The 23,301-nt window shown below is 66.1% G+C and overlaps 6 protein-coding genes across 18 annotated transcripts; all 6 read right to left on the bottom strand.

Moving 5' to 3' along the window:
* Nucleotides 1–2,384: 2,384 nt before the first annotated feature.
* Nucleotides 2,385–4,443, bottom strand: TMEM223 (transmembrane protein 223). Of its 2 annotated transcripts, XM_083853250.1 has the most exons (4): nt 4,183–4,443; nt 4,013–4,152; nt 2,784–3,071; nt 2,385–2,680 (listed from the first exon to the last, which is right to left on the bottom strand). In XM_083853250.1, the coding sequence occupies exons 1-4, from the start codon at nt 4,407–4,409 to the stop codon at nt 2,535–2,537; spliced, it is 801 nt and encodes a 266-aa protein (XP_083709376.1). In that variant the 5' UTR covers nt 4,410–4,443; the 3' UTR covers nt 2,385–2,534. The 2 variants fall into 2 exon arrangements, with proteins under 2 accessions (XP_083709376.1, XP_083709375.1); XM_083853249.1 differs by having other exon boundaries at nt 4,013–4,442.
* A 31-nt stretch (nt 4,444–4,474) lies between these two features.
* On the bottom strand, nt 4,475–9,915 carry NXF1 (nuclear RNA export factor 1). Its single transcript, XM_083853251.1, has 21 exons — nt 9,793–9,915; nt 9,432–9,627; nt 9,193–9,337; nt 8,787–8,870; nt 8,561–8,665; nt 8,370–8,450; nt 8,217–8,286; nt 8,017–8,105; nt 7,834–7,941; nt 7,648–7,757; nt 6,333–6,369; nt 6,146–6,214; nt 5,996–6,051; nt 5,805–5,912; nt 5,658–5,715; nt 5,455–5,571; nt 5,337–5,379; nt 5,181–5,253; nt 4,914–5,096; nt 4,761–4,821; nt 4,475–4,621 (listed from the first exon to the last, which is right to left on the bottom strand). The coding sequence occupies exons 1-21, from the start codon at nt 9,821–9,823 to the stop codon at nt 4,583–4,585; spliced, it is 1,863 nt and encodes a 620-aa protein (XP_083709377.1). The 5' UTR covers nt 9,824–9,915; the 3' UTR covers nt 4,475–4,582.
* An 84-nt stretch (nt 9,916–9,999) lies between these two features.
* On the bottom strand, nt 10,000–14,319 carry STX5 (syntaxin 5). Of its 5 annotated transcripts, none has more exons than XM_083853248.1 (11): nt 14,193–14,319; nt 13,740–13,987; nt 12,006–12,079; nt 11,831–11,886; nt 11,629–11,699; nt 11,421–11,537; nt 11,257–11,313; nt 11,074–11,155; nt 10,875–10,975; nt 10,645–10,766; nt 10,000–10,551 (listed from the first exon to the last, which is right to left on the bottom strand). In XM_083853248.1, the coding sequence occupies exons 2-11, from the start codon at nt 13,968–13,970 to the stop codon at nt 10,392–10,394; spliced, it is 1,071 nt and encodes a 356-aa protein (XP_083709374.1). In that variant the 5' UTR covers nt 13,971–13,987; nt 14,193–14,319; the 3' UTR covers nt 10,000–10,391. The 5 variants fall into 5 exon arrangements, with proteins under 5 accessions (XP_083709374.1, XP_083709373.1, XP_083709370.1 ...); XM_083853247.1 differs by having other exon boundaries at nt 12,006–12,076; nt 13,773–13,981; nt 14,193–14,308; XM_083853244.1 differs by having other exon boundaries at nt 13,740–13,981; nt 14,193–14,308.
* A 605-nt stretch (nt 14,320–14,924) lies between these two features.
* WDR74 (WD repeat domain 74) lies at nt 14,925–17,674 on the bottom strand. Its single transcript, XM_083853258.1, has 11 exons — nt 17,516–17,674; nt 17,078–17,184; nt 16,868–16,989; nt 16,719–16,782; nt 16,487–16,630; nt 16,292–16,393; nt 16,118–16,218; nt 15,966–16,021; nt 15,417–15,559; nt 15,287–15,343; nt 14,925–15,196 (listed from the first exon to the last, which is right to left on the bottom strand). The coding sequence occupies exons 1-11, from the start codon at nt 17,574–17,576 to the stop codon at nt 15,044–15,046; spliced, it is 1,110 nt and encodes a 369-aa protein (XP_083709384.1). The 5' UTR covers nt 17,577–17,674; the 3' UTR covers nt 14,925–15,043.
* Nucleotides 17,675–17,963: 289 nt separating this feature from the next.
* Nucleotides 17,964–20,732, bottom strand: LOC310890933 (uncharacterized protein). 7 transcript variants are annotated; one of them, XM_083853255.1, is made up of 9 exons: nt 20,635–20,732; nt 19,802–19,865; nt 19,391–19,429; nt 19,228–19,262; nt 19,019–19,045; nt 18,744–18,784; nt 18,489–18,548; nt 18,263–18,298; nt 17,964–18,084 (listed from the first exon to the last, which is right to left on the bottom strand). In XM_083853255.1, the coding sequence occupies exons 1-7, from the start codon at nt 20,715–20,717 to the stop codon at nt 18,544–18,546; spliced, it is 294 nt and encodes a 97-aa protein (XP_083709381.1). In that variant the 5' UTR covers nt 20,718–20,732; the 3' UTR covers nt 17,964–18,084; nt 18,263–18,298; nt 18,489–18,543. The 7 variants fall into 7 exon arrangements, 2 of the variants coding, with proteins under 2 accessions (XP_083709381.1, XP_083709380.1); XM_083853254.1 differs by having other exon boundaries at nt 19,391–19,432; XR_014577355.1 differs by lacking the exons at nt 17,964–18,084; nt 20,635–20,732 and adding an exon at nt 20,192–20,297 and having other exon boundaries at nt 18,277–18,298; nt 19,019–19,134; nt 19,802–19,844.
* An 830-nt stretch (nt 20,733–21,562) lies between these two features.
* Nucleotides 21,563–23,254, bottom strand: TMEM179B (transmembrane protein 179B). 2 transcript variants are annotated; one of them, XM_083853257.1, is made up of 5 exons: nt 22,993–23,254; nt 22,471–22,649; nt 22,265–22,399; nt 22,072–22,147; nt 21,563–21,956 (listed from the first exon to the last, which is right to left on the bottom strand). In XM_083853257.1, the coding sequence occupies exons 1-5, from the start codon at nt 23,086–23,088 to the stop codon at nt 21,798–21,800; spliced, it is 645 nt and encodes a 214-aa protein (XP_083709383.1). In that variant the 5' UTR covers nt 23,089–23,254; the 3' UTR covers nt 21,563–21,797. The 2 variants fall into 2 exon arrangements, with proteins under 2 accessions (XP_083709383.1, XP_083709382.1); XM_083853256.1 differs by having other exon boundaries at nt 22,064–22,147; nt 22,993–23,175.
* Nucleotides 23,255–23,301: the final 47 nt, after the last annotated feature.

The following is a 23,301-nucleotide window of genomic DNA, read 5'->3' on the forward strand; positions in this document are numbered from 1 at the left end:
GCCATCAAAAAGTGCTCTCAGCGGAAGCCTTTGGGTACACCTGAACTCCCTGGGGGAGCCTTTACGCAACCCCACACTCAACAGGACTCTGCGTCTTCACTCTTTCCTAACAACCCTAAACATAACCCTAACCGCAACAAGAAGCTCAACCCGAGTTAGACCCGAAAAAACACGTACGGTGCCACTTTCTGCCATCAAAAAGTGCTCTCAGCGGAAGCCTTTGGGTACACCTGAACTCCCTGGGGGAGCCTTGACGCAACCCCACACTCAACAGGACTCTGCGTCTTCACTCTTTCCTAACAACCCTAAACATAACCCTAACCGCAACAAGAAGCTCAACCCGAGTTAGACCCGAAAAAACACGTACGGTGCCACTTTCTGCCATCAAAAAGTGCTCTCAGCGGAAGCCTTTGGGTACACCTGAACTCCCTGGGGGAGCCTTTACGCAACTCCACGCTCAACAGGACTCTGCGTCTTCACTCTTTCCTAACAACCCTAAACATAACCCTAACCGCAACAAGAAGCTGAACCCGAGTTAGACCCGAAAAAACACGTACGGTGCCACTTTCTGCCATCAAAAAGTGCTCTCAGCGGAAGCCTTTGGGTACACCTGAACTCCCTGGGGGAGCCTTTACGCAACTCCACGCTCAACAGGACTCTGCGTCTTCACTCTTTCCTAACAACCCTAAACATAACCCTAACCGCAACAAGAAGCTGAACCCGAGTTAGACCCGAAAAAACACGTACGGTGCCACTTTCTGCCATCCAAAAGTGCTCTCAGCGGAAGCCTTTGGGTACACCTGAACTCCCTGGGGGAGCCTTTACGCAACCCCACGCTCAACAGGACTCTGCGTCTTCACTCTTTCCTAACAACCCTAAACATAACCCTAACCGCAACAAGAAGCTGAACCCGAGTTAGACCCGAAAAAACACGTACGGTGCCACTTTCTGCCATCAAAAAGTGCTCTCAGCGGAAGCCTTTGGGTACACCTGAACTCCCTGGGGGAGCCTTTACGCAACCCCACACTCAACAGGACTCTGCGTCTTCACTCTTTCCTAACAACCCTAAACATAACCCTAACCGCAACAAGAAGCTGAACCCGAGTTAGACCCGAAAAAACACGTACGGTGCCACTTTCTGCCATCAAAAAGTGCTCTCAGCGGAAGCCTTTGGGTACACCTGAACTCCCTGGGGGAGCCTTTACGCAACCCCACACTCAACAGGACTCTGCGTCTTCACTCTTTCCTAACAACCCTAAACATAACCCTAACCGCAACAAGAAGCTGAACCCTAGGTAGGCCCGAAAAAACATTTTTGTGATTTAACCCAGCTGGCAGCCAAACACCACACAGCCGTTCACTAACCCTCTCCCCTCCTTCTCTGTAATAGGGGCAGAGAAACTGGAAAGTGAAGCCTCTGAGTTGAGATAAAGACATTTTATTAATACAGGAAAATAATAATAACAATAATAATAATAGTTTTAATGAAAATATTGTTAATAATGTGTATGAAACAGATCATGCACAATGCAATTGCTCACCACCCGCTGAACGATGCCCAGCCTATCCCCGAGCAGCCGGCCGCCCACCTGGGCCAGCCACCCCTATATATTGTTTAGCATGACGTCAGATGGTATGGAATACCCCTTTGGCCAGTTTGGGTTAGCTGTCCTGGGTCTGTCCCCTCCCAGCTCCTGCTGCACCCCCAGCCTGCCTGCTGGCAGGACAGCGCGAGAAGCTGAAAAGTCCTTGGCTTGGTGTAAGCACTGCTCTGCAACAATTAAAACATCAGCATGTTATCAGCGCTTTTCCCATCCTAATCCAAAACATAGCACCCTACCAGCTACTAGGAGGAAAGTTAACTCTGTCCTAACTGAAACCAGGACAACACCTAACCCTAAACGTCCTTAGCTAACTGTGGAGCTGACGCTGTAGAGCTAACCGTAACTGTAACCCTAACCCCTAAGCCATCACTAACCCTAACCCTTGAGGCCGCTGGGGGCCATGAGATTCCAGGAAGAGTCCTTATTTTGCCTCTAGCTTGCAAGAGGAGGCTTGTAGGGCACCCTGGAGTGCCCTGAGAGGCCTCTAGGGCATCCTAGCAGACACTGGAGGTCAATGGGAGGCTTTCCAGGGGAGCTAGCGGGCACTGAGTGGCCCTTGTAGACCTGCGGCGGATCTAGAGTGTGGGAGAGGACCACAGGAGGCCTGCAGTGTGCCCGAGAGAGCCCTGCAAGGCCTCAGGATGCCACTAGATTCCAGGAAGTGTCTTATTTTGCCTCTAGGGTGCAAGAGGAGGTTCGTAGGGCACCCTAGAATGCCTTGCTCTTCCCTGGGAGGCCACTATGGCATCCTAGAGGAAACTGGGCGGGGGTCACCAGGAGGCTTTCAGGGGCACCTAGAGGGCACTGGGTGGCTCTGGTATACCTGTGGAGGATCTATAACTATATACACAAGATATAATTATATATATATTATGTATATAAAATTACATTGCAATCTAATATTAGGATTACTTATTAAGATGTTATTAATTAACGGTGGCCCTGAGGAGTCGCAGAAGCAGCACTGCAGCCGCAGCGATGCCCCGGAAGAACCTGAGGCGGTGAGGAGGTAAGCGATGGAGGTGCTGCGGGGCAGGGTTCTCCAGGTGGCCCATGCCAGCCAGCCCCTCGTGCCCCTACACAAAGCAGACAGCAGAACAAATAGGCGGCTCAGGGTTTATTGGGCGAGGACAGAGCGAACAAGAGGACACCGGGAGCCCGCTGCTTCCTACAGCTTACGGTAAGCACCGACAGTGATGTCAAAGAGCCGGGCGTTGTAGAGCTGGCCCCGCTTGTCCAGCAGGAAGAAGAAGGGGCGCCCCTTCACCTTGAGGGGGATCATGGCAGGCACCTCGGAGCGGTGGGCTCGGCACGAGACGTGGCGCAGCGGCACGGTGAAGGAGGGCCCGCGGCCCAGCCCCAGCGGCCCGTGGGTGCTGATGGCCACGGCCGCCCCCCCCCGCAGCAGCGTCACCTGCCGCACGGCGCGCAGCGGGAACACGCAGCCCGCTGCCACGATCAGCGAGCCTGGGGGAGCGGGGGGGGGGGGGGGGTCAGCGCAGCCTCTCGAGCCCCCCACCCCACCCCCCCACCCCCCAAACCTCCCAAGACCCCAGCCAGCCCCATGCTGCCCACCTCGTCTGAGCAGAACCCCTGCACCCCTTCCTTCCCCCCAGTCGGGTCCCACAGCCCCCCCCCACCTTGCTCCGAGCCACCCCCAGCCCCTTGTGCCCCCCTTCCCCCACCCCGCCATCCCCCGTGCCCCCCTTCCCCCTCCCCGCCAGCCCCCCCCCTCACCCCCAGCCCCCCCCAGCCCCTTGTGCCCCCCTTCCCCCTCACCCCCAGCCCCCCCAGCCCCTTGTGCCCCCCTTCCCCCTCACCCCCAGCCCCCCCCAGCCCCTTGTGCCCCCCTTCCCCCTCACCCCCAGCCCCCCCCAGCCCCTTGTGCCCCCCTTCCCCCTCACCCCCAGCCCCCCCCAGCGCCTTGTGCCCCCCTTCCCCCTCACCCCCAGCCCCCCCCAGCGCCTTGTGCCCCCCTTCCCCCTCACCCCCAGCCCCCCCCAGCCCCTTGTGCCCCCCTTCCCCCTCCCCCCAGCCCCTTGTGCCCCCCTTCCCCCTCCCCCCAGCCCCCCCCCACCTTGTTCCGAGCCACCCCCAGCCCCCTGTGCCCCCCTTCCCCCTCCCCCCCAGCCCTCACCCCCTCCCCCCTTCTCCCTCCCCCCAGCCCCCCCTTCTCCCTCTCCCCCCTCTCCCCCCCACCCCTCCCTCCCTCCCACCAGCCCCCCCTCCCTCCTCCCCCCAGCCCCCCCCTCCCCCCCAGCTCCCCCCTCTCCCTCCCCCCCAGCTCCCCCCTCTCCCTCCCCCCCAGCTCCCCCCTCTCCCTCCCCCCAGCTCCCCCCTCTCCCTCCCCCCAAGCCCCCCACGCCCCCACCACCCGCCACCGGCCCGGGTCCAGGTCCAGCCAGTACCGAGGGTGAGGCAGGAAGCGGTGAAGCCGAGGCGCCACTTGTGGTCCCGGGGCCGGAGGGGGTCATCGGCACCGGGACCGGGAGCGGGACCGGGAGCGGGACCGGGATCAGGACCGGGAGCGGGACCAGGACCGGGAGCGGGACCGGGAGCAGGACCGGGAGCGGGACCAGGACCGGGAGCGGGACCGGGAGCAGGACCGGGAGCGGGCGCAGGGCGCAGTGCCGTGAAGGCGAAGTGGGCCAAGCCAGCCCAGAAGCACCCCTGCCCCACGCAGAAGAGCCCAACCAGGCGGAAGAAGGGACCGCGCTCGTGGCGGAAGAGCGTCACGTCCCTGGGCACCGCCGCCTCCAGCTCCAGAGCCGCTGCCCGTGCCGCCGCCGCCGCCGCCGCCGCCATGCCACCCCTTCCGGGGCGGCCGCGCCAACGCTTCCGGCCGCCAGCTGCGCACCGAGGCTCCGGCGTTGAAACGAATTTATTTATTTATTTACAAAAACGGAGAGAAGAACGGGGGGAGGGGGGGGAGGAATAAAACACCGCGAACAAAACAGCAGGAGCCGAGGGGGCACCGCTCACTTGAGAAACGCCACCTCGGGGATTTTGCCTTCCAGCTGCAAAGAGAAGGAGAGGGGCTCAGCAGGGGTCCGCGCAGACCCTGCAAGAGGGGTCCTGGGGGGGGGGGGGACCATAGGCATGCTCCCCCCACCCCCTGGGGGTCCTAGCAGGGGGGCACCTGCTCCCCAAGCCCACCTTCAGCTGAGTGAAGACCTGCCCAGCCCGGCCGTAGTCCCAGTCATTGTCCTGCAGGCACCTGGGGTGTAAGGAGGGGGGGGGTTCTTAGGAGGGATGCGGGGTGCGGGAGGCCAAGCTGCCTCTGAGGGGACACGGGGGGGGCACACTCACTTCTGGGACCACTCGAGGTTCATGCCTGACTGCATGGAAAAGGCTGCCAGCATCTCCTGCTGCTCCGCAGAGAGCGTGGGGACGGGGCTGGAGGAAGGGGTGGGTGCCGGCATGACAAAGGCCTTGCGGATCTCCTCTGTGGTGGCGTTGCGGACAAAGAGCTCGTCGTTGACGATGCAGAGGCTGAGAAGGAGGGGAGTGGGGGGGAATAAGCACGGGGCAGGAGGCCAGGGGCGTGCCACCAGCCTCTCTTCCCTCACCCCTTACCCGGTGTTGCCAGCCGGCACAGCGATGAACATGCGGGTGAAGGCACGCACCGAGTCTCGGGATTTGCCGTCCACTGCGGAGAGTAAAGGAGATGGTGGAGGCCGGGGCACAGGGGAAAAGGCTTTACAGCGAGGAGGGGACGCAGCCCGGCCTCACCTTCCTTGAAGATCCCGTGGACGGCAAAGCACAGCAGCGTGTTCTGCAAGAGAAGAGGGTGGCGAGTGAGGCAGAGCCCAGCTCAGGGGCGGCCGCAAGCGCCGTGGCCTCCGCTCACCGTCTGGGCACAGACATCCACCACGAAGGAGTTGACGTCGTGCTGGGTCTTGGGGAGCTCGTTGAGGAAGGCCACCACATTGAGGCGCGTGTGCTTGAGCAGCTTGAAGCGCATGGCTGGGGGGCGAGAAGAGCGCTGAGCCCCCCCTCCACGTGGGCCTGGGGTTGTCCAGCGCAGGGTGGGGGGGCGCGGCAGGGGCTTACTGGGTCCTTCAGCTTCTTCACGTTCCTGCTGTCCTTGAAGTACTCGTTCAGGCTGTTCCTGCGGGGACAAGCGGCCGTGAGGGACAGGACGACGAGATGCAGTGCAGCTGCCCCGTCCCACATCGGGGGGGGCTCAGGGGGACATACCTCGGGGGGTTTTGGGGCCCGAAGGGGATGCTGAGCGAGCAGCAGGCGCCATCGTGGTAGGCATCGAGCAGCCCCTGCCTGTCACTCGAGTCGTAGATGGAGTAGTACCTACGGGGGGAGGACAGGGATGGGCGGGGGGGAGCACACACAACACCGCCCCCCGCCTGCCTCAGGGCCCGGCCCACGCTTACTGCTGCAAGAACCGCAGCACCAGCGCCTTCAGGTCATCGGAGCCGAAGTAGCTGCCCTGGAAAGAGAACGGAGCAGCAGTCCCTCCCTGCGGGACAGCGGGGCCCCCCCGGGCCTAACCGGGGCTGTAGGGGCCCCCACCACGGCCCCACCTTGCATGGGGGCAGCGTCGTGGGTGCCTCCACGTCGAAGGCGATGGGTGGCGGGAGCTCGTGGCCGTCCTAGGGGAGAGGCAGAGAAGGGGGTGAGGGGGCCGGCTCCCTCCTGCCTGCCCCAGGAGGACTGAGTGTCCCCCCCCCAAAGCTTCGGCAGGGGTCAGCCCCCTCCGCACGCACTCACCAGGCGCAGCAGCTTCGGGAAGCGCTCTCTGACGGAGCTGCCGAGAGGGAGAGCAGTCAGCGTGGCGGCCGGGCTGCCCGCTGGGGCCAGGGGCAGCAGGAAAGGCCGCCCACCCTCCCAAAAAAAAAAACACTCCCCCCCCCCCTCACCTGCCCTACCCGGCCGCCCTCCCCGGAGCCATGGGGCACACAACGGGGCCGCCCCACGCGGCTGCCTCCCCTCTCCCCGCTGTCGCTCCCCCTCTTCCTGGGGGTGCCATACCAGGGGACTGCCCCTGTCCCCAGAGGGGTCTTGGGCTGACGAGGAACCCCGGGCCCCCCCAGCCAGCTCAGGACTTACCTGGCTCGTACTCACCTGAGTGCGGGCGCCCAGAGAGGAGGGGAAAAGGGAGGGGAGACAAGATCCCACTGGTCGTGGCACGGCCACGGGCACGAGCCGCCTGTTTACAGCTGGGGGGGGGGCCCCTCGGCAGGGTGACCCCAATTCAGCAGAAGAGGATGAAGCGGGTGAGGGACAGAGGGGCAGGCAGCCCTGGGCAGAGCCTCTTCTCCTTTGTGCCGCTCCCTCCCAGACCCAAGAACGTGCCAGGCTACGGGCACGGCCGCATCCAGAGCCAAGGCCCCTGCCAGCACCGGGGGCCAGCGCCGGTGCACCCGGGGCGGGGGGGCTCTGCCCGCAGCGGACTGGGGGCCTGCGCCAGGCCCGGGACGGCCTCCCCGCACTGGCCGCAGCGAGGCGGCAGCGTTTGGCCACTGCACGGCTGTGCCTGTCTTAGGTTGTTCCTCCCGTGAGGAATCTTACCCGTCTCTGGCTAGCCAGCCATCATCGAGGGCCAAGCGCGGGCGCGGGGGGCGGCAGCTCCACCGGGGGGGGGACAGGGGCAGCAACGCCACGCCCTGGGCCACGTCCCACGGCCCCCGAAAGTCCCACGGAAGGGTGGAGGAGCATCAAGAGCCCCGTCTGCACGGCAGAGGGGTGGGAGCAGCGGGTGGGCAGCGGGGCGCTCCAGAGAAGAGGCTGCATGCCCTGGAGACGAGGACGGGGGAGGAGAAGAGGGAGGAGGAGGGAGCAGGGAGGAAGCAAGTCTCCGACCAGCTGAAACAAACGCTGCGCCGTCCTGCGGCGGGCAAGCAACAGCCCTTCACGGCCCTGCGCCACGACCAGGGGCTGTCGGGAAGCCTTGAGGGGGGGGGTCTGGGCACCGGCAAGCGGAAGGCACGGGGGGGGGGCGGCCTCTCTTCATCCTGCCGTTCTGCCCCCCGCAGAGCAGGGGCGGCCCATGGGCCCCTAGGGCCGCCCCAAGGCTAACACTGACCTGACGTAAGTAGACTGGTCCCGGAAAGTGTCGCACAGCGGGTTGCCGTCCAGCCAAAGCTCTTCCAGCTTGAGCCCCTTCACTTTGTCCAGCTCCCGTTCCGACTTCAGCTGCAGCGGGGGAGGGAAGAGGGGCCGTGAGGGCGCGAAGAGGTGGCGTGCGCAGAGGGTCAGGGGCGGCACCCACCTCGTTGCGAGAAAGGTCGAGGATTTTGAGGCCGGCGGCTTTCTGCGCCAGCTCGGACAGGTCGTCGAGGCGGTAGAGCTTGTTGCTGCTCAGGTTCAGAGACTGCAGCTGCAAGAACAGAGACAAGCGTCGGGGCAGCCCCACAGGTAACGCTCCCTCAGGAGAAGCCTCCCCCGTTCTCACCTCGGGGATGTTTTCCTCGATGATGCGCAGCACAACCAGCATGCAGCTCCGCTGGTTCAGCACCACGTCGATGCTCTGCGACACCAAGTCTGGGGGGGGTGGGAGAGAGAGAGGAAAAGGGAGACGCAAAGGGCGTAAGGCACCGCCTGCCACAGTCCCGTCCTGCCCTCCACATCCCCTGGGTGGGGAGCAGCGCTCACCGGGATCGACACGGAGGCTCTTGAGGTCCAATGCCCGCTGTGAGCCGTCGTACCTTTTACTCATGCAGAGCTGCAACAGTGCAAAAGAAGTGAGGGCAAGCAGGCGGCCCCCGCCCCATTCCCCTGCCCCAGCCCAGCGCCCGCTCCGCTCACCTTCAGCTGCTCAATCTCCTCCGGCTTCAGTTCGTTCTGCAGGGACTGAGGCGGAGCCGACGAGTTGATAATTATCACCACCTAACGAATACAGAGCGGTCTATGAGACGGCGTCCTGGTGGGAAACGCGGCTACGTGGAACGAGAACGGCCGCCCTGCAGAGCTGCTCCCGCGCAGATTGAGGCACGCACCTTGTAGTTGTCCCTGTCCGTGATCTTGCGAGAGACCTGCTTGAGCGCGCTGGCGGTGGTGGCATCCTCCACGTAGAACTGGGCTCGGTTGTGGTCGTAGTGGAACTTAGAAAGGAGGGCAGCGGGCTCAGCGTGCAGCCAACCCCGGAGGGTCTGCCAGACCCACTTCCACCCTCGGAGCCGCCCGCAACAGGAAGCGAAACCAAAGGCAGACCCCCCCGCTCACCTCAACAGGAGTGAAGGGAACGCTGCAGAGGTTCTGGATGGAGCTCAGCAGCCACGTCTTGTCATACTTCTTCCCATACGGGATCTAGGAGGAAATTCGGGCAGCGCTACTGCGCAATCAGGATGCAAGCGAGGGCGGCAACGGCGCGCGGCTGCTTTAGGGGGCACGGGGAGTCACCAACGCCGCGCCTGGGTCAGGCATGGTGCATCCCGGCAGGACACAGCCGCCTTCTGCATCTGCCCCAGGGGGACGAAGGTGACAACGGCCACGCCACAGCGCAGGAAGAGGGGAGCTGCCCCCCCCCCGTTCCCAGCACCACGAACGTCCTGAGGGTAGCTGCAGCCCCCCAAACAAGGGGTTGCCGGCGGCCGTGACGCCCCGTCCCCACAGCTCCCGCCCCACTCACGGTGATCTTGAACCAGTTCCTACGGCCGCCGTCTCGGCTCCCGCTGCCGCCGCCGCCGCCGCTGCCGCGCTCCGGGGCGGGGAGGTCGCGCCGCACCGTGATGTGGATGTTGGCCGTGCGGTTGGGCCTGGGCCCGTAGGGCAAGCTGGAAGGCGAGAAGGGGGAGGAGAACGAGGGGAAGCCGGCCCGGCCGACCCCCCCCCCCCCCCCGCGGCGGGGCCGCCCGCCCACGCACTCACTATCGGTTCCGGGGCCCGTCGTGGGCCTCGCTCATGGGGACGTCGCCGTCGTCCTCGTCCAGCCGCGCCCGGAGCCCGGGGCCGCCCCGGTTGCGGGAGCGGTGGTTCACCTCGCTGTACATCTTCCCCCGGAACGGGCCCCGGCCTTTCTTCCTGCGGCCCGAGAAGCCTCTGCCGCCCACGCGGTCATCGTGCTCTGCCCCCGGGGGCAGCGCCGCCCGTCAGCACCGGGCAGCACCCGCGGGGCCCCGCTTACCGGCGGGGCCTGCGGCCGCGCGGCCCCCCGCCAGGCCCCGCCGGGTCCCGGGCCCGGTTCCCCGCCGCCCCCGGCCCCGCCACCCCCAGCGCCGCCCCCACTCACCGCTGTACCCCCCCTTGCCCTCCTCCGCCATCTCCGCCGCTCCCGGTACCGACCGCGGCACCGCCGCCGCACGCCGCGCCCCCTCCCGACGTCACTTCCGGCCTTCCCCCCCCCCCCCCCCGCGCTCCCTCTAGCGCCCCCTGGCGCCCCGGAGGCCGCGCGCAGCGCCGCGGGTTCGAATCCCGGCCCGGGAAGAAGAAGCGAGAGGAGGTCCCGCCATTTTAATGCAGCCCCCGGCCCGCCTCCGCGGGCCTCAGGGGGTCCCCACGGCCTTAACGAGGCCCGCAGCGGGCCCTGGCAGGGGGCTGCGGGCCGGCAGACCGCAGGAGGTCACAGCCACCATGACCAGGCGGCCCCCCGGGACCGGCCTCGGCGTAGGCTGCGGGAGCCGTGGCGAAGGGGGGGGGGCCCGGCGCGCTGCTCCCCGGGGGGCTGGGGGGGGCTCCGAGGCTGCCCGAGGTCCGCCACCGGCACCGCCAGTCCCCGGCGTATCCCTAACCCCATCCCCCGCTGTCCATCAGAGCCCCGCGGTCACAGCACGGCCGTGTCCGTCTGTCCCGGCCGGAGGGACAAAGGGGGGGGGCCAGAGCGGGGGATGCTCAGGCCAGGAAGACGACGAAGACGATGAAGAAGACGATGAGGATGAGGAAGATCTTGACCATCAGCCAGCGGTTGGAGGTGACCGACTGGAAGTACTTGAGGATCTCCCCGTGCGCTGCCTCCACGTTCAGCTGCGCGTCCTCCACGCTGGCATCGATCCTGCGGGGCAGGGGGGGGGACACACACGCTCAGGGGGCGGACGGACACACGGACAAGGTGGGGGGGGGGGGGGGGGAAGCAGGGCAGCGGTACCTCTGGATCGTCTCCTCCTGCTCCTTCACCATGTGCGCCAGCTGCTGGAAGATGGAGCCCAGCTCCACGATGGTGGACTCGATGTTCTGCATCGTGTCCGCCCGGCTCTGGATGTACGAATCCTGCGGGGCGAGAGGGGAGGTGGAGCGGGGCAGGCGCCGTCGGGCTCCCGCCCCCAACACCGGCACCCCAAAGGCTTTCGGGGCCCCCCTCGGGCTCCCACCCCCTACCTGCTCATCGATCAGCTGCAGCTGCTGGCTCGTCCGCGCGTCCATCTCAATGGCGACGTCCCCGGCGCGCTGTGGCTCGTCCTGCAGCATTGCCGAGCCGCCTGCGGGCGCAGCAGGGCCTGAGCAGAGGGGACAACCCCCCCCTTCCCCCCCCCCCAAAAAAAAAAAAAAACCACCCCGCCTCAATCCCAACGCTCACCCAAATTGCCAGTGGCCAGGGGCAAGGCGGAGACGGGGGCACGGGAGAAGTGCTCGCGGCGGCTTCGCTGCTGCTTCAGGTTCTGGGGGGGGGGGGGGGTGAAATGGGGGCGGAAAACGGCGGCGGTGGAAAATGGCGGGGCGAGGGGGCACCGGGACTGGGGGGCCGGCGGCCAACGCTCACCTCCGTCCGCACCTCCAGCACCGATTTGAAGTCGTTGGACATGGAGGCCAGCTTGGACTGGGAAGGGAAAAGGGGGGAGATCAGCCGCTGCTGCGTGGGGGGGGGGGGCTGTTTGTGCGCGTCCTTCCCCCCCCCCCCCCCCCCAAGCTCCGGCCCCGTCCCACCTGCAGGGACACGACGACGGTGTTGGAGTGCGTCTGGACGTGGCGCCCGCTCTGGCTGCCCCGCGCCCGCACCACGTCCTGCAGCTGCGCGATCTGCTTGTTCAGGCTGTTGATGTCCTGCGAGAGGGGACGACGGGGTTGGGGGGGGGTCAAAAAAATACAGCCCCCCCCCCCCCCAGCCCCACGGCGTGCCCCCCCCCCCCCGTACCTGCTTAATGATGTAGGTGAGCTCCTCGATCTCCACCGCCTTGTCGTCAAAGAGGGATTTCCTCTTGGCCACTGCCAGTGTAGGGGGGGGGGACACAGAGCCGGGCTCAGGACCCTCGCTCCCCCCCCCTCCCAAAATCTGAGCCCCCCCACACACTCAGGGGCAGCCCCCCCCCCTCAGGGGCAGCCCCCCCCCCACTCACAGATGGTCAGCTTCTCCAGCTTGGCGAAGGTGTTGCTGAGATCCTTCCCGATGCGCCTGTTGGGGGGGGGGGGGTAAAAAGGAGGGGGGACAAGGGGTTACATCGCAGCCGGGGCACCCTTCGCGTGTGTCCCCCCCCCAAAAAAAAAAACCCCCAAGCGGGGGGCCCCACTCACTTGGCCATGAGGCTGAACTCGCTGCGCTGCCGGGCGGCTCCTGCGGCCGCTCTGCTGGGCTGCAGCCCGTTCTGCTGGGGGGGGGGCACGGGGGGGGTCAGGGCGCTGAGAGCACCCCCCCAGCACCCCCTGCACCCTTCAGCGCCCTCCAGCACCTGCCGGCAGCCCCCCCAGCAGCTCCCGGCACCCCCCAGCACCCCCCCAGCACCCCCCAGTCCCCACCAGCAGTCCCCCAGTGCTCCAAGCACTCCCCAGTCCCCACCACCACCAGCCCAGTACCTCCCAGCACCCCCCCAGCACCCCCCAGTAACCCCCAGCACCTCCCAGCGCTCCACCAGTCGATCCCAGCACACCACCAGCACCTCCCAGTCCCCACCAGCAGCCCCCCAGTCCCCCCCAGCACCCCCACCGGCACTCCCAGCACCTCCCAGTCCCCCCCAGCACCCCCACCAGCACTCCCAGCACCTCCCAGCACCCCCCCAGCACCCCCATCGGTACTCCCAGCACCCCCACCGGTACTCCCAGCACCTCCCAGTCCCCCCCAGCACCCCCACCAGTACTCCCAGCACCTCCCAGTCCCCCCCAGCACCCCCACCGGTACTCCCAGCACCCCCACCAGCACTCCCAGCACCTTCCAGTCCCCCCCCAGCACCCCCACCGGTACTCCCAGCACTTCCCAGTCCCCCCCAGCACCCCCACCAGTATTCCCAGCACCTCCCAGTCCCCCCCAGCACCCCCACCGGTACTCCCAGCACCTCCCAGCACCCCCCCAGCACCCCCATCGGTACTCCCAGCACCCCCACCGGTACTCCCAGCACCTCCCAGTCCCCCCCAGCACCCCCACCAGTACTCCCAGCACCTCCCAGTCCCCCCCAGCACCCCCACCGGTACTCCCAGCACCCCCACCAGCACTCCCAGCACCTCCCAGTCCCCCCCAGCACCCCCACCGGTACTCCCAGCACCTCCCAGTCCCCCCCAGCACTCCCACCAGTACTCCCAGCAGCTCCCAGCACCTCCCAGTCCCCCCCCAGCACCCCCACCAGCATTCCCAGCACCTCCCAGTCCCCCCCAGCACCCCCACCGGTACTCCCAGCACCTCCCAGTCCCCCCCAGCACCCCCACCGGTACTCCCAGCACCTCCCAGTCCCCCCCAGCACCCCCACCAGTACTCCCAGCACCTCCCAGTCCCCACCACCACCCCCACCAGCACTCCCAGCACCTTCCAGTCCCCCCCCAGCACCCCCACCGGTACTCCCAGCACCTCCCAGTCCCCCCCAGCACTCCCACCAGTACTCCCAGCAGCTCCCAGTACCTCCCAGTCCCCCCCAGCACCCCCACCAGCACTCCCAGCACCTCCCAGTCCCCCCCAGCACCCCCATCGGTACTCCCAGCACCCCCACCGGTACTCCCAGCACCTCCCAGTCCCCCCCAGCACCCCCACCAGTACTCCCAGCACCTCCCAGTCCCCCCCAGCACCCCCACCGGTACTCCCAGCACCCCCACCAGCACTCCCAGCACCTTCCAGTCCCCCCCCAGCACCCCCACCGGTACTCCCAGCACCTCCCAGTCCCCCCCAGCACCCCCACCAGTATTCCCAGCACCTCCCAGTCCCCCCCAGCACCCCCACCAGTACTCCCAGCACCTCCCAGTCCCCCCCAGCACCCCCACCGGTACTCCCAGCACCTCCCAGTCCCCCCCAGCACTCCCACCAGTACTCCCAGCAGCTCCCAGTACCTCCCAGTCCCCCCCAGCACCCCCCATCTCCACCTGCCGGCCCTGCAGCGACTTGCAGGCGGACAGAAACTCCTGGGTCCTGTCGCGACACGACATGACGTCGGCGCCTGGGGGGGGGGAGGGGGCGGCCCGGAGCGGCGGCGGCGGGGGGGGCACGGCCTGCGTCTGGGGGGGCCCCAGGTAAACGCCCTGCTCCGTGTTCCTCGAGCCGTGGCGGCGCCGCGCGTTCATCGGGGCATCACCTGCGGCTGCGGGGGGGTCAGCACCGGCCCGGGACCCCCCCCCCAATACCGGGAGGTACCCAAAATCCCGGGGATTCCACCCAAAAAGCCCAGGGAGACCCCAAAATCCTCCCCCCCCCCCCCCCCGCTCGGGCCCGGAGGGGAGGGGGGAGCGGGAGGGGGGGGGCAGGGGGCGTGGCCAAGCGGAAGCCCCGCCCCCTCCCGCGCTCACCGGGCCTCGCGCTCGGTTCGGCGCCGCTCGGCTCCGCGGCCCCCCGGCGACGCGCTGACGTCACTGCCACGTCTCGCCGCGGCCCCCCCCCTTCCCGTGACGTCACGCGGCGCGCCTCCGAGCCCCGCCCCGCCCCTCCCGAGGAAGCCCGGAAGCGGCAGCGCCCCCTGGCGGCGGGGAGGAGCCGCGGAACGACCCCCCCCGGCACCCCAAACCCCCCCCAAAACGCCCCCAAACCCCCCCCAAAACGCCCCCAAACCCCTCCAAAGCCCCCCCCCACACCCTCCAGAGCCCCCCAAAACCCCCTCAAAGACCCCTCTGAGTCCCCCAAAGCCCCCCAAACCCACCCAAAGGTCCCCCAGCTCCCCCCAAGCCCCCTCCGAGACCCCCCCCAAACCCCTCCAAAGCCCCCTCCGAGACCCCAAAGCCCCCCAAACCTCCCCAACCCCCCCCAAGCCTCCTGAAACCCCCCAAAGACACCTCTGAGCTCCCCAACCCCCCCCAAAGACCCCTCAGAGCCCCCCAAAGACCCCTCAGAGCCCCCCAAAGGCCCCCCCGAGCCCTCCCCCAGCTGCTTCACCGCCCCACACCCCCCCTCCAAGGGCACTTCAGCCCCCACAGCCTCATCTGGGGGCCTCGTTGGGGTTGAAGCCGCCCCCCCCCAGGCAGCACAGCACCCCCCAAAATGGCTCAAACCCCCCCCAAAAAAACGACAAGACGGGAGCGAAGCCGTGCGGCGAGCGCGTCTTTATGTGCTGCACAGCAGCAAACCCACAGCCGAGGCGGGGGCAGCCCCTCCTCGCCCCTCAGCGAGGGGGCACAGTCCCGTTTGGGGTCAGGTTTTGGGGGGGTCACGGCCCAGAGCTCTTCCGCTTCTTGGCACGTTTGCCCCAGCCGGCCTCGGGGTCCGGCGGCTGCGTGGGGACGGTCTCCATCGAATCCCAGAGCGCGTCGCTCTCCTCTTCCTCCTTCACTTCAGCTGGCGCGGCCGGCGCTTCCTGGGCCTGCCAGGGGGTCGAGGGGGGGGGAACAGGAATTGTATGAGCAGGAAAAAAGCAAACCCGCACCCCAAAAGCAGCCCCAAAGGCTCTCACCTCCCAGTCCTGGTGGCTGCTCAGCAGCAGGCAGTTCAGGCGGGATTTCAGATAGACCTGGAGGGACGACACGGCTCGGAAGGGGGCCGGGGGGGGGGGACAGCGGGGTCCCGGGGAGCCCCCACCTCACCTTGTGGCGCAGCTGCTTGTCGTCCAGGTCATGGACGCGAAGGAAACGGTCGAGGCCGCAGGAGGCCACGAGGGGGAGGGACGGGTGGCACTGCAGCCCCCGCACGCTGCCCGCGAAGCCCTTCAGGCACTTCAGCACCCGCCCTGGGGGACAAAAACAGCTGAGGGGGAGCTGAGAAAATCATCGAGGGTCACAAGCTCGTAGTTATTACTGTACCATTTATGTCCAATTTTATTTGACCAACCATTAATTTCCCCTTTTCCTTCTTTTTTTTAATTTCTCTCATGAGTACAGGACCTGTAACTTTTGTTTTTACTGATTTCATCCCATTTTTCTCCTTATTTTGGGACAGGAAGACCATCCCCTTATCTGCTTAACATCCTCCCCGCTGCTCTGCCCGCCCAATCACTTTCAAATATGCAAGTAAAATTTTCTGCTGCAAAACCACATTTTGCTCCAAAAACACACATTTTTTTCTTAAAAGGAGCGGCGGGGGGGGGGGGGGGGGGCAGCTCCACTGCCTTCCCCCCCGAGATGCCTGAAGCTCACCTTGGCGCAGATCAATGACAGCCACCTCCCCACGAGCGCTGCCCACCACGACGGAGCTGGGGGGAGTAAAAGGAAGGAAGAATTCGGCTCCTTCACCCCGGGGACACCCCAAGCGCCCCCTGCCCCCCCCCCCAGCCCCAGGCCGTACTCACGTGGCTCCAGGTGCGAGGGAGAGCGCGGTAAGCGGGGACTCGCCGAAGGTGGTCTCCAGCACCGGACGCCGCTGTGGGGTGCTGGGGTCGTAGAGCCGCACCTGGGGACGCCAGGCGGTGATGGCACGGCCAGTGCCCCCCCGTGTGTCCCCCCCCAAAGCCCCAGGGTCCCACCTGGCGGTGCGCGGTGCACGTAACCACCTTGTCGGATCCCGGCAGGAACTGGAGGTCGCGGTCCCAGACGGGGACGCGGAGGTCGAGCCAGTCGTTCCTGACCTGCGGCGGGGAAACGGGGCGGGGGGGTGAGACAAAACAGGGCGCAGAAGGGACACGGCGGGGTGGGGGGGGGTCGCGTGGGGGGCCACCCACGTTCTTGGCACGGAAGACGGGCTCCTCCGGGCGATGCAGGTCCCAGACTTTGAGGGCGTTCTCCTTCCCGCCGGTGCCCACGCGGTGAGGCCGGGCCGGATCCTGGCGCATGCGGCACAGCCCCGCGCCCGCCTGCAGCTCCAGCTGGCACGGGGGGGGGGTCACCATGGGGGGGGGGGTGGGACGCACACCGAGCACGGCGCTCCCCGCCCTCGCGCCCCAAAACACTCACATTCTCGGCTGCGTCGTCACGCCACACCTTGAGGAGCCCCGACTCGACGCAGGTGATCAGGGTGCTGAGGAAGTGCTGTTATCACAAAGGGGGTTCGAGGGGGGGGGGCTTTGGGACACCCCCCCCCCCCCCTCACCGTGACCCCCTACCTGCCATGAGCCGCCAGGCCGCAGAAGGCGCCGTCCCCGCCGGGGCACAGCCGGGTCTCGGTGAACTTCCCCTTCTCAGTGCTGAACAGCTTCACCGAGCGGTCCAGGCACCCCACCAGGACCTGGGAGAGGGAACCGCAGGGCCGTGGGGGTGCCGCCGACCCCCCCCGACCCCCCCCCGGGACTCCTCCGGGACACCCCCCCGCTCACCTCGGTCTCGGCGGCGTCCCCCCAGCAAAGGGCGCAGACGCCCTCCCCGCGGCTCAGCGCCCCGCCGCCGGTGTAGTTGGTGGCCTGCTTCTTCTGCAGGTTCACGCCTGGGGGGAGCCGCCGGGGGGGCGGTGTTAAAGGGGCCCCCCGGTACCGGGGACCCCTTCCCGGAGCGTCCCCCGGTCCCGGGGACTCCCCCCACGACCCCCCTGTTCCTCTCCCCCATCCCGGAGCCCCTCCGGTCCCGGGGACGCCCCCATGGGGCCCCCCCGGTATTGGGGACTCCCCCCAGGGCCCCCCTGCTCCTCTCCCCCATCCCGGAGCCCCTCCGGTCCCGGGGACGCCCCCGTGGAGCCCCCCCGGTACTGGGGACTCCCCCCCCCTCCGTCTCCTCACCCCAACCCCGGAGCCCCCCCCGGTTCCCTCCCCCCCCACCACCTTTAAGCGCTCCGGTCTCGGCCCCCACCCACACGTGGCTCCACCGCGCGGGGGCCGCCATCCTGCCGCGGTCCGTCCCCGGCTCCGCTGCCCCGCGGAACCGCCGCCCGCGCTCTTTGGTTCCGGGGACGTTAAGGTTCCCCCCCAGCACCGGACCCTTGAGCGCTGCGCACCAGCAGGAAGCGCAGCACTGAACGCGCTCCCCCTCCCCCCCCCGAGCCGCGCACAAACGTTCCGCCCCTCGGGCGGGCCCACAGCAGGTCCCCGTAGCTCCGGTGACCTCCCCGGTGCCTCCCCCCCCCCATGCCCCTGCCCACCCCAACCCCCCTCCCCGTGGCCACCACAAGGGGACGAAATGCCCCAGATTCCAAGCAGGGCCGCGGGTGGGGCCAGCAACACCCCCCAACCCCCACCCCCATGAATTTAAACAGACTCAAAATTCAACAGATTTGGGGTTTTTGCTCAAAAGTTATTTGTCTTTATTGATTATTTCAGAAACCATCAGCACCAAGCGAGCTTCAGGGCGCCGTCGTCTTCTTCACAGGCTGAGGGGTGGCCACGTCCTGGAGCTGGGGGGAGGATGCAGTGAGCAGCGTGGAAGCACACCCAAAATTCCCCAAAATCCCCCCGAAACTGCCTCAGGGGGAACCACTCAGTCAGGGGGATCAGCCTGGGGCGGTATCGTCTCATCCTCGGCAGCAGGACCCACCCACAAGCATCCTGTGCCCCCCCTAGAACCCCACTCACCAGGACACAGCCTTGGAGATCCTCGGGGTGGGGGGCCTGGAAAAGCAGGGGGGGGGGGTCAGGGTCTCACCAGCCCCACAGGACCCCCAGGGCTGTGACAGCCCCGCAGTTTTTCAGGTGTTTGTAGGATTTTTTTCAGGGGGGGTTCAAAGTGAGCTAGGTGGGCTCATCATTAAAACCGTGGGGAGCAATCCCAGCCCCACAGCAGCACCCCCCAAACACTCACCTCAACCCCTGAGCTCCCCCTGCACCACATCTGGGGGCTCCTCAGCCCCCCGCTGTCACCCTGCGGGGACAAAAAGGGACGAGTCGGGGTCACCCCCTGGCCCAGACACCCAGCATTCCCCCCCCCCGTGCCCGTCCCAGCAGGGATCAGAGTCCGAGTCCTCAACAGCAGCGTTCAGCCGAACGAGATTCCTGAGGAATTCATCACGGCAGCAGGGACGGGCTGCGGGGTCCCTGCACCCCCCCGGCCCCTCACCTGCACAGCAGCACCAGGGCAGGTCCAGCTCAGCTCCAATCCTGGAAGAAACGCCCCCGTTAGCTCAGCACCACACCACAGCCACCCCCAGCACCCCAGCCCCACATCCCCTCAGACCGTTCCCACAGAACGAGCCGTCCTCCTCTCCGGCCGCCGGCACCAGTGGGTTCAACCTTTGCAGGTTCTGGCGCCAGACGGGCAGTAAGACGCGTGAGGTTTTCCTCATCGGGGACAAAGAGCAGAATTTGATCATAAAAAAAGAGCTGGAAACTCACCATTGGCCCTCAGTCCGGGCCAGGCGGCTGTGGAGGGAAGGAGGGGTCAGCGCTGAAGGCAGCAGCGCAGCCCGGGCTGCCCGCTGCCGTCCGATCAGGGCTTTGGTAACTCGGATCTGCCATGAGACTCGTGTCGTCCAGCTCAGCGTGTCATCCCTTCGGACTGGCACCAGCCAGGCCCGCACGCAGCAGGGGAGGCACACGCTTACCTGGGCCAGGGCATCCCCGCTCCCGAGAGCTCAGCCTGCGGGAAGGAAAGCAGCCGTAAGGCAGCCGGCAGGAGGGATGCTGCCACCGCTGGAACTGGAATTCCACTGAATTCCTGACAATTCAAATGCCTGAGGTGAGGCACAGCCTATCGCCTGTACGCACCTGCAGGAGGAGATCCCGCTTCTGGAGGCACGAGAGGTGCTGCTGGAATAGGTAAATTAATTAGCAACAGTTCTGCACAGCCCCACGCAGCCCCTTCCCCACAGGGCCCCTCCTGCCCCACAGTTCTCAGCACCGATCTGGCATCAGGGACACTCAGCCATATGCTTGTCCTGTGGTTCGTCACCGAACAGGGCAGGAGCAGCGATCCCTGGCTGCCCACCAGCACCCAGACCCCAGGGGCACCCACGTGGCCCAACAAAGGGGCAGAGAAAACTCCCCCGGAGCAGGCTGGATCTGCTCCTCTGCCTCGGGCTGAAGCTACACTGCCTCTGCCCTCCCAAGGGAAAAATTCCACACCCCTACCCTTGAAAAATCTCTTAAAAAAAAAAAAACAAAGCAAACATAGCTCACCTGAAAAGGGACCACGTGCGCACATGGCTGATGAATTCCACACCTTAAAAAAATAAAAGGGACACTAAGCCGTAGTGCATGCACAACACGAGTAAGACATCAAACGCCGCCATCCAAGGGCACATGAAGAACATTTCACGTCCACGGTGCAACAAAGACACGCGCCGGGACACACCGGTGCCACTCAGAACCTTGTGAAAAGCTTCTCCACTTCACTATCAGAAAGAGAGAGTTCAGGAATCTCATCTTTGCAGCACTTCGCCCCCACCACAAAGCGGAGCACAGCCGTGCTCTAACACAGCGCCGCTGAGCAGCGAGCACACGTCTAATTCGCGGTCTTTTTAACAGAGCAAAGCATTCAGGCTCAGCGTTAAAGGCAGACAAACTCACCTCTTTCAGCAAAGCCATATGGACGGCTGAACCTTTAAAAAAAGAGAAAAAAACGCGGTATTAGAAGCAATGAAGACAAACAAAAGGCCTTTAGCAAAGAGCGGGGAATACCACGGCCTCCCCCCAGGGTAAGGAGCCAGGGCAGGGCGCGCCCGCTCTCCTCAGAGGTGCTCTAAGCCTTCACACCGCGGTCAGCTCAGGTCTGTGAACGAGTTCATCACAGAGCGGGCCCCGCGCCGCGGCCCTGCCTCGTGCCCGCCGCCGGTAACGGAGCCTGCCCGCGCGGCGCCACGAAATGGCGGCCCCCGGGCGGAGCTCTCGCTGCCCAGCGAGCCAGAAGCTGCCCACGGGTACAGAAATTAAGGACGCGGTATCAGAAACGGTCCAGCTCCTGAAGAAAATGCCCCGAGCCACCCCGGCGGAAATAAAATCGGAGCGCGCACCTCAACCCCCTCCCACTCCGCCGCCGCCGCCAACAAAATGGCCGTCGTGACCCCCTCGCGCGCTTAAATAGGCCGCGGGTCATGCTGGGAGCGCGCGCCAAGAGATCGAGCCTGCGCACTGCGGCCCCCCGGCCCTGGGAAAAGGGCGGGAAAGGGACAGCGCATGCGCACAGCGCTGAGGGGGAGAGGCGGTGGGAGGGGCCGCCTGGGCGGGACTCTGACCAATGAGGTGGGCGTTGCCATGGTGTATGTAAATCAGGCCGGTGGGAGGGGCGGAGAGGCAAGGGGGCGGTGCTCATGCAAATAGAAGGAGGAAGAAATCCAATCAGCGCGCAGAGATGGACAGGAGGCTCATGGGAAGCGGGGCGGGGCAGCGGCTGGGGAGGAGGAGGGGTGGGGATATGCTAATGAAGAGCGTACTCAGCCGAATGGGCTGCCGGGAGAGCTTCGCTGCTAAGATTTCGGAACTTCGTCTCGAAAAAGCAATAAAAACTCAAAAAAGTGGAGCGACGCGGTGGGAAAAAAGAGGAAGAGAGATAAAGGGGATAGTGAAATTCCACCGTGATGTAGATGTGTGGGGGTCGTGATGGCGTTCTGCTGGAAAAGAGTCTAAAAGGTTTGCCCCTTTCAACAGGGGCTGGTTAAAGAATAGTAGTGACGTAGTTACGTCATAGGGCGTACGGGGGGGGGGGGGAAGCCGGTGGTTCTTTTGTGGTCGGTCTGTTCAGCCGTGCGTGGTGAGAGGGCTCCTGCCTCATTTTCCCCTCTTCTGGTTGTTACAATTGCCCCTGCTCGCCGCCCAAACCAGACCCTCCGTCCCTGCCCCGCGGAGCAGCCCCGTGCGGCAGCAGCCGCTGTACTCCGGCCTGTGACGGCACCGCCGCCCCCGCGGCGCACAACCGCCCTGCTGCACGCACGCACACGCTCCTCCGCTGAAAACCTTCGTCTTTAATAACGAAGCTCGGTGCCCAAAAGAGCCCCGTGACTGAGGGCTGTGGGCTTCGTGCCACACAACGCCCCTACGCCAGCACGGGGCGTAAGGCTGCGTCCTTTTGTGCCGCCGGCCTCATGGCCGCCTGCAGGGCTAATGAGGTGTCTGGGCCGACGCCACCTGTGCCTCCTCCCACCCTGCTCGTCGTGCGCCAGGCGCGCTGACCCTTCCTTCAGCTCCGTCTCGGATGCCCCCCTAGGATGGCTTCTGTCTCAGCACTCCACTCGGGGTCCTGGCGGCGCAGCAGCGGGATGGGGGCTTCCCTCCGCTGCTGGATGACCAGCCAGGCCATCAGCAGGCACCAGAGGAACACGTTGACCCAGGCTGATGCCTGTGGGATGAGGCACGGGGGGGGAGATGCGCAACATGCCCCCCCCACACTGACTCCTTGGCTTCCCGCGGCAGGGAGGGCTTCGGTGGCTGCCCAGCCCATCGCACCTGCTCACCTGCGCACTGTAGAGGTTGCTGTAGAAGCGGCTTGGGCTGTAGGACACCCATGGCTTGTGCTCAGCCTCCTGACAGCTGCAGGAATCGAGAGCAGGCATGAGAAAGGGGTGGGGGGGGGGACGCACAGGGGGAGCTGCAACACCACCCCCAGCCCGATCCTGCAGGGGTTTCCCCGGGCAGAGCTGCCCCTACCTGGCCAGCTGCTTGGCGTGCACGATGGAGGCACAGAGAACGTCCATTCCTGCGCGGAGGATGCAGGCTGAGACGAGGAGGAAGAGGAGGATGACAGTAGCCATGACCAGGGTGAAGGTGCGGCACGCACGGCTCCTGCAGGAGGGGGGAGCAGCGTCAGCGGGGCAGGGACACTGTGGGGTGCCCCAGCCCCACGCCCCGCTCACCGATGAGGCTCATCTGCGCAGCAGCTGTAGAGGAGCACCGCGAAGCAGCACAGGGCTACCACGACGGAGACAGCCGAGACGAAGTAGCAGAGGGAGACGCGGCTGAAGGACCTGGGCACCAGCGCAGTCCCGTTCCAGCTCACGGCGCCGTAGAGTAGGCACTGGCCCCCGAACTCTCCCTGCGGATGGGAGGGTGTTGGGGGGGGGGGGTGCCTCGCGGTGCCCCTGGGGGCTGCGGGGACCCAGCGGCACAGAGCAGCGAGGAGGAGGAGGAGGAGGGAGGAAGGAAGGACGCCCAAACCGCCCGTTCGGTCTCATACTTGTGTGACATATGGAAGGAACAGGAAGGGCTGGGGGTGCTCAGCATCCCCACACGTCCCAGCTTCCCCCCACGCCCCTGCACTGCAACCACAAACAGCTCCCTCTGGGACCCGGCTGAGACGGGGCAGGGACAGAGCCCCCCCCACGGCACCCCCACAGCTCCCCAGGGGGCATTGAGCCCCGTCCCACCCCCCCCGGTACCTGCGCCACGGTGAGAGCCGAAGCGCAGACGATGCCGCAAAGGAACACGGCCCCATGGAGGGCCAGCCCCAGCAGCCACGGGACAGACACCGCCATCTTCCCAGCCCGCTCAGCCCTGCCTCCTCCGCCCCACCCCTGCTCTGCCGGCACGGGGCCGGGCTTTGGCGGCTCCCCAGTGCCGCGGGGCTCCGGCAGCTCCCAGCCTGTTCGCGGGACTTCGCCCAGGGGTGAAGGCAGAACACCCACCCGCCCGTCCGCAGCGCAGCGATGGGGTAAATGCACACGTGGGGTGGGCGACGGAGCAGCGTC

Source organism: Anser anser (genome assembly GCF_964211835.1).
Source record: "Anser anser genome assembly, contig: HAP1_SCAFFOLD_353, whole genome shotgun sequence".
Taxonomy (NCBI): domain Eukaryota; kingdom Metazoa; phylum Chordata; class Aves; order Anseriformes; family Anatidae; genus Anser; species Anser anser.

Coding starts and splice junctions, on each gene's coding strand:
- LOC310890933 (XM_083853254.1), bottom strand. CDS start 20,717: ATGACCCGCGGCCTATTTAAGCGCGCGAGGGGGTCACGACGGCCATTT. Junction 19,433..19,801: donor CGCACGTGGTCCCTTTTCAG/GTGAGCTATGTT, acceptor TACCTATTCCAG/CAGCACCTCTCGTGCCTCCA. Junction 19,046..19,227: donor GCGGGGATGCCCTGGCCCAG/GTAAGCGTGTGC, acceptor TTCCCTCCACAG/CCGCCTGGCCCGGACTGAGG.
- TMEM223 (XM_083853249.1), bottom strand. CDS start 4,409: ATGGCGGCGGCGGCGGCGGCGGCGGCACGGGCAGCGGCTCTGGAGCTG. Junction 3,072..4,012: donor CGCTTCCTGCCTCACCCTCG/GTACTGGCTGGA, acceptor CCGCTCCCCCAG/GCTCGCTGATCGTGGCAGCG. Junction 2,681..2,783: donor CATCACTGTCGGTGCTTACC/GTAAGCTGTAGG, acceptor TGCTTTGTGTAG/GGGCACGAGGGGCTGGCTGG.
- STX5 (XM_083853248.1), bottom strand. CDS start 13,970: ATGAACGCGCGGCGCCGCCACGGCTCGAGGAACACGGAGCAGGGCGTT. Junction 11,314..11,420: donor CCGTCGTCGTGTCCCTGCAG/GTGGGACGGGGC, acceptor TTCCCTTCCCAG/TCCAAGCTGGCCTCCATGTC. Junction 11,156..11,256: donor TGCTGGAGGTGCGGACGGAG/GTGAGCGTTGGC, acceptor CCCCCCCCCCAG/AACCTGAAGCAGCAGCGAAG.
- TMEM179B (XM_083853257.1), bottom strand. CDS start 23,088: ATGGCGGTGTCTGTCCCGTGGCTGCTGGGGCTGGCCCTCCATGGGGCC. Junction 22,148..22,264: donor CACGCCAAGCAGCTGGCCAG/GTAGGGGCAGCT, acceptor CGATTCCTGCAG/CTGTCAGGAGGCTGAGCACA. Junction 21,957..22,071: donor GCAACCTCTACAGTGCGCAG/GTGAGCAGGTGC, acceptor CTCATCCCACAG/GCATCAGCCTGGGTCAACGT.
- WDR74 (XM_083853258.1), bottom strand. CDS start 17,576: ATGGCGGCCCCCGCGCGGTGGAGCCACGTGTGGGTGGGGGCCGAGACC. Junction 16,022..16,117: donor TCCCTCGCACCTGGAGCCAC/GTGAGTACGGCC, acceptor TACTCCCCCCAG/CTCCGTCGTGGTGGGCAGCG. Junction 15,344..15,416: donor ACAAGCAGCTGCGCCACAAG/GTGAGGTGGGGG, acceptor TCGTCCCTCCAG/GTCTATCTGAAATCCCGCCT.
- NXF1 (XM_083853251.1), bottom strand. CDS start 9,823: ATGGCGGAGGAGGGCAAGGGGGGGTACAGCG. Junction 5,097..5,180: donor GTGCCGGCTGGCAACACCGG/GTAAGGGGTGAG, acceptor CCTCCTTCTCAG/CCTCTGCATCGTCAACGACG. Junction 4,622..4,760: donor AGGTCTTCACTCAGCTGAAG/GTGGGCTTGGGG, acceptor TTCTCTTTGCAG/CTGGAAGGCAAAATCCCCGA.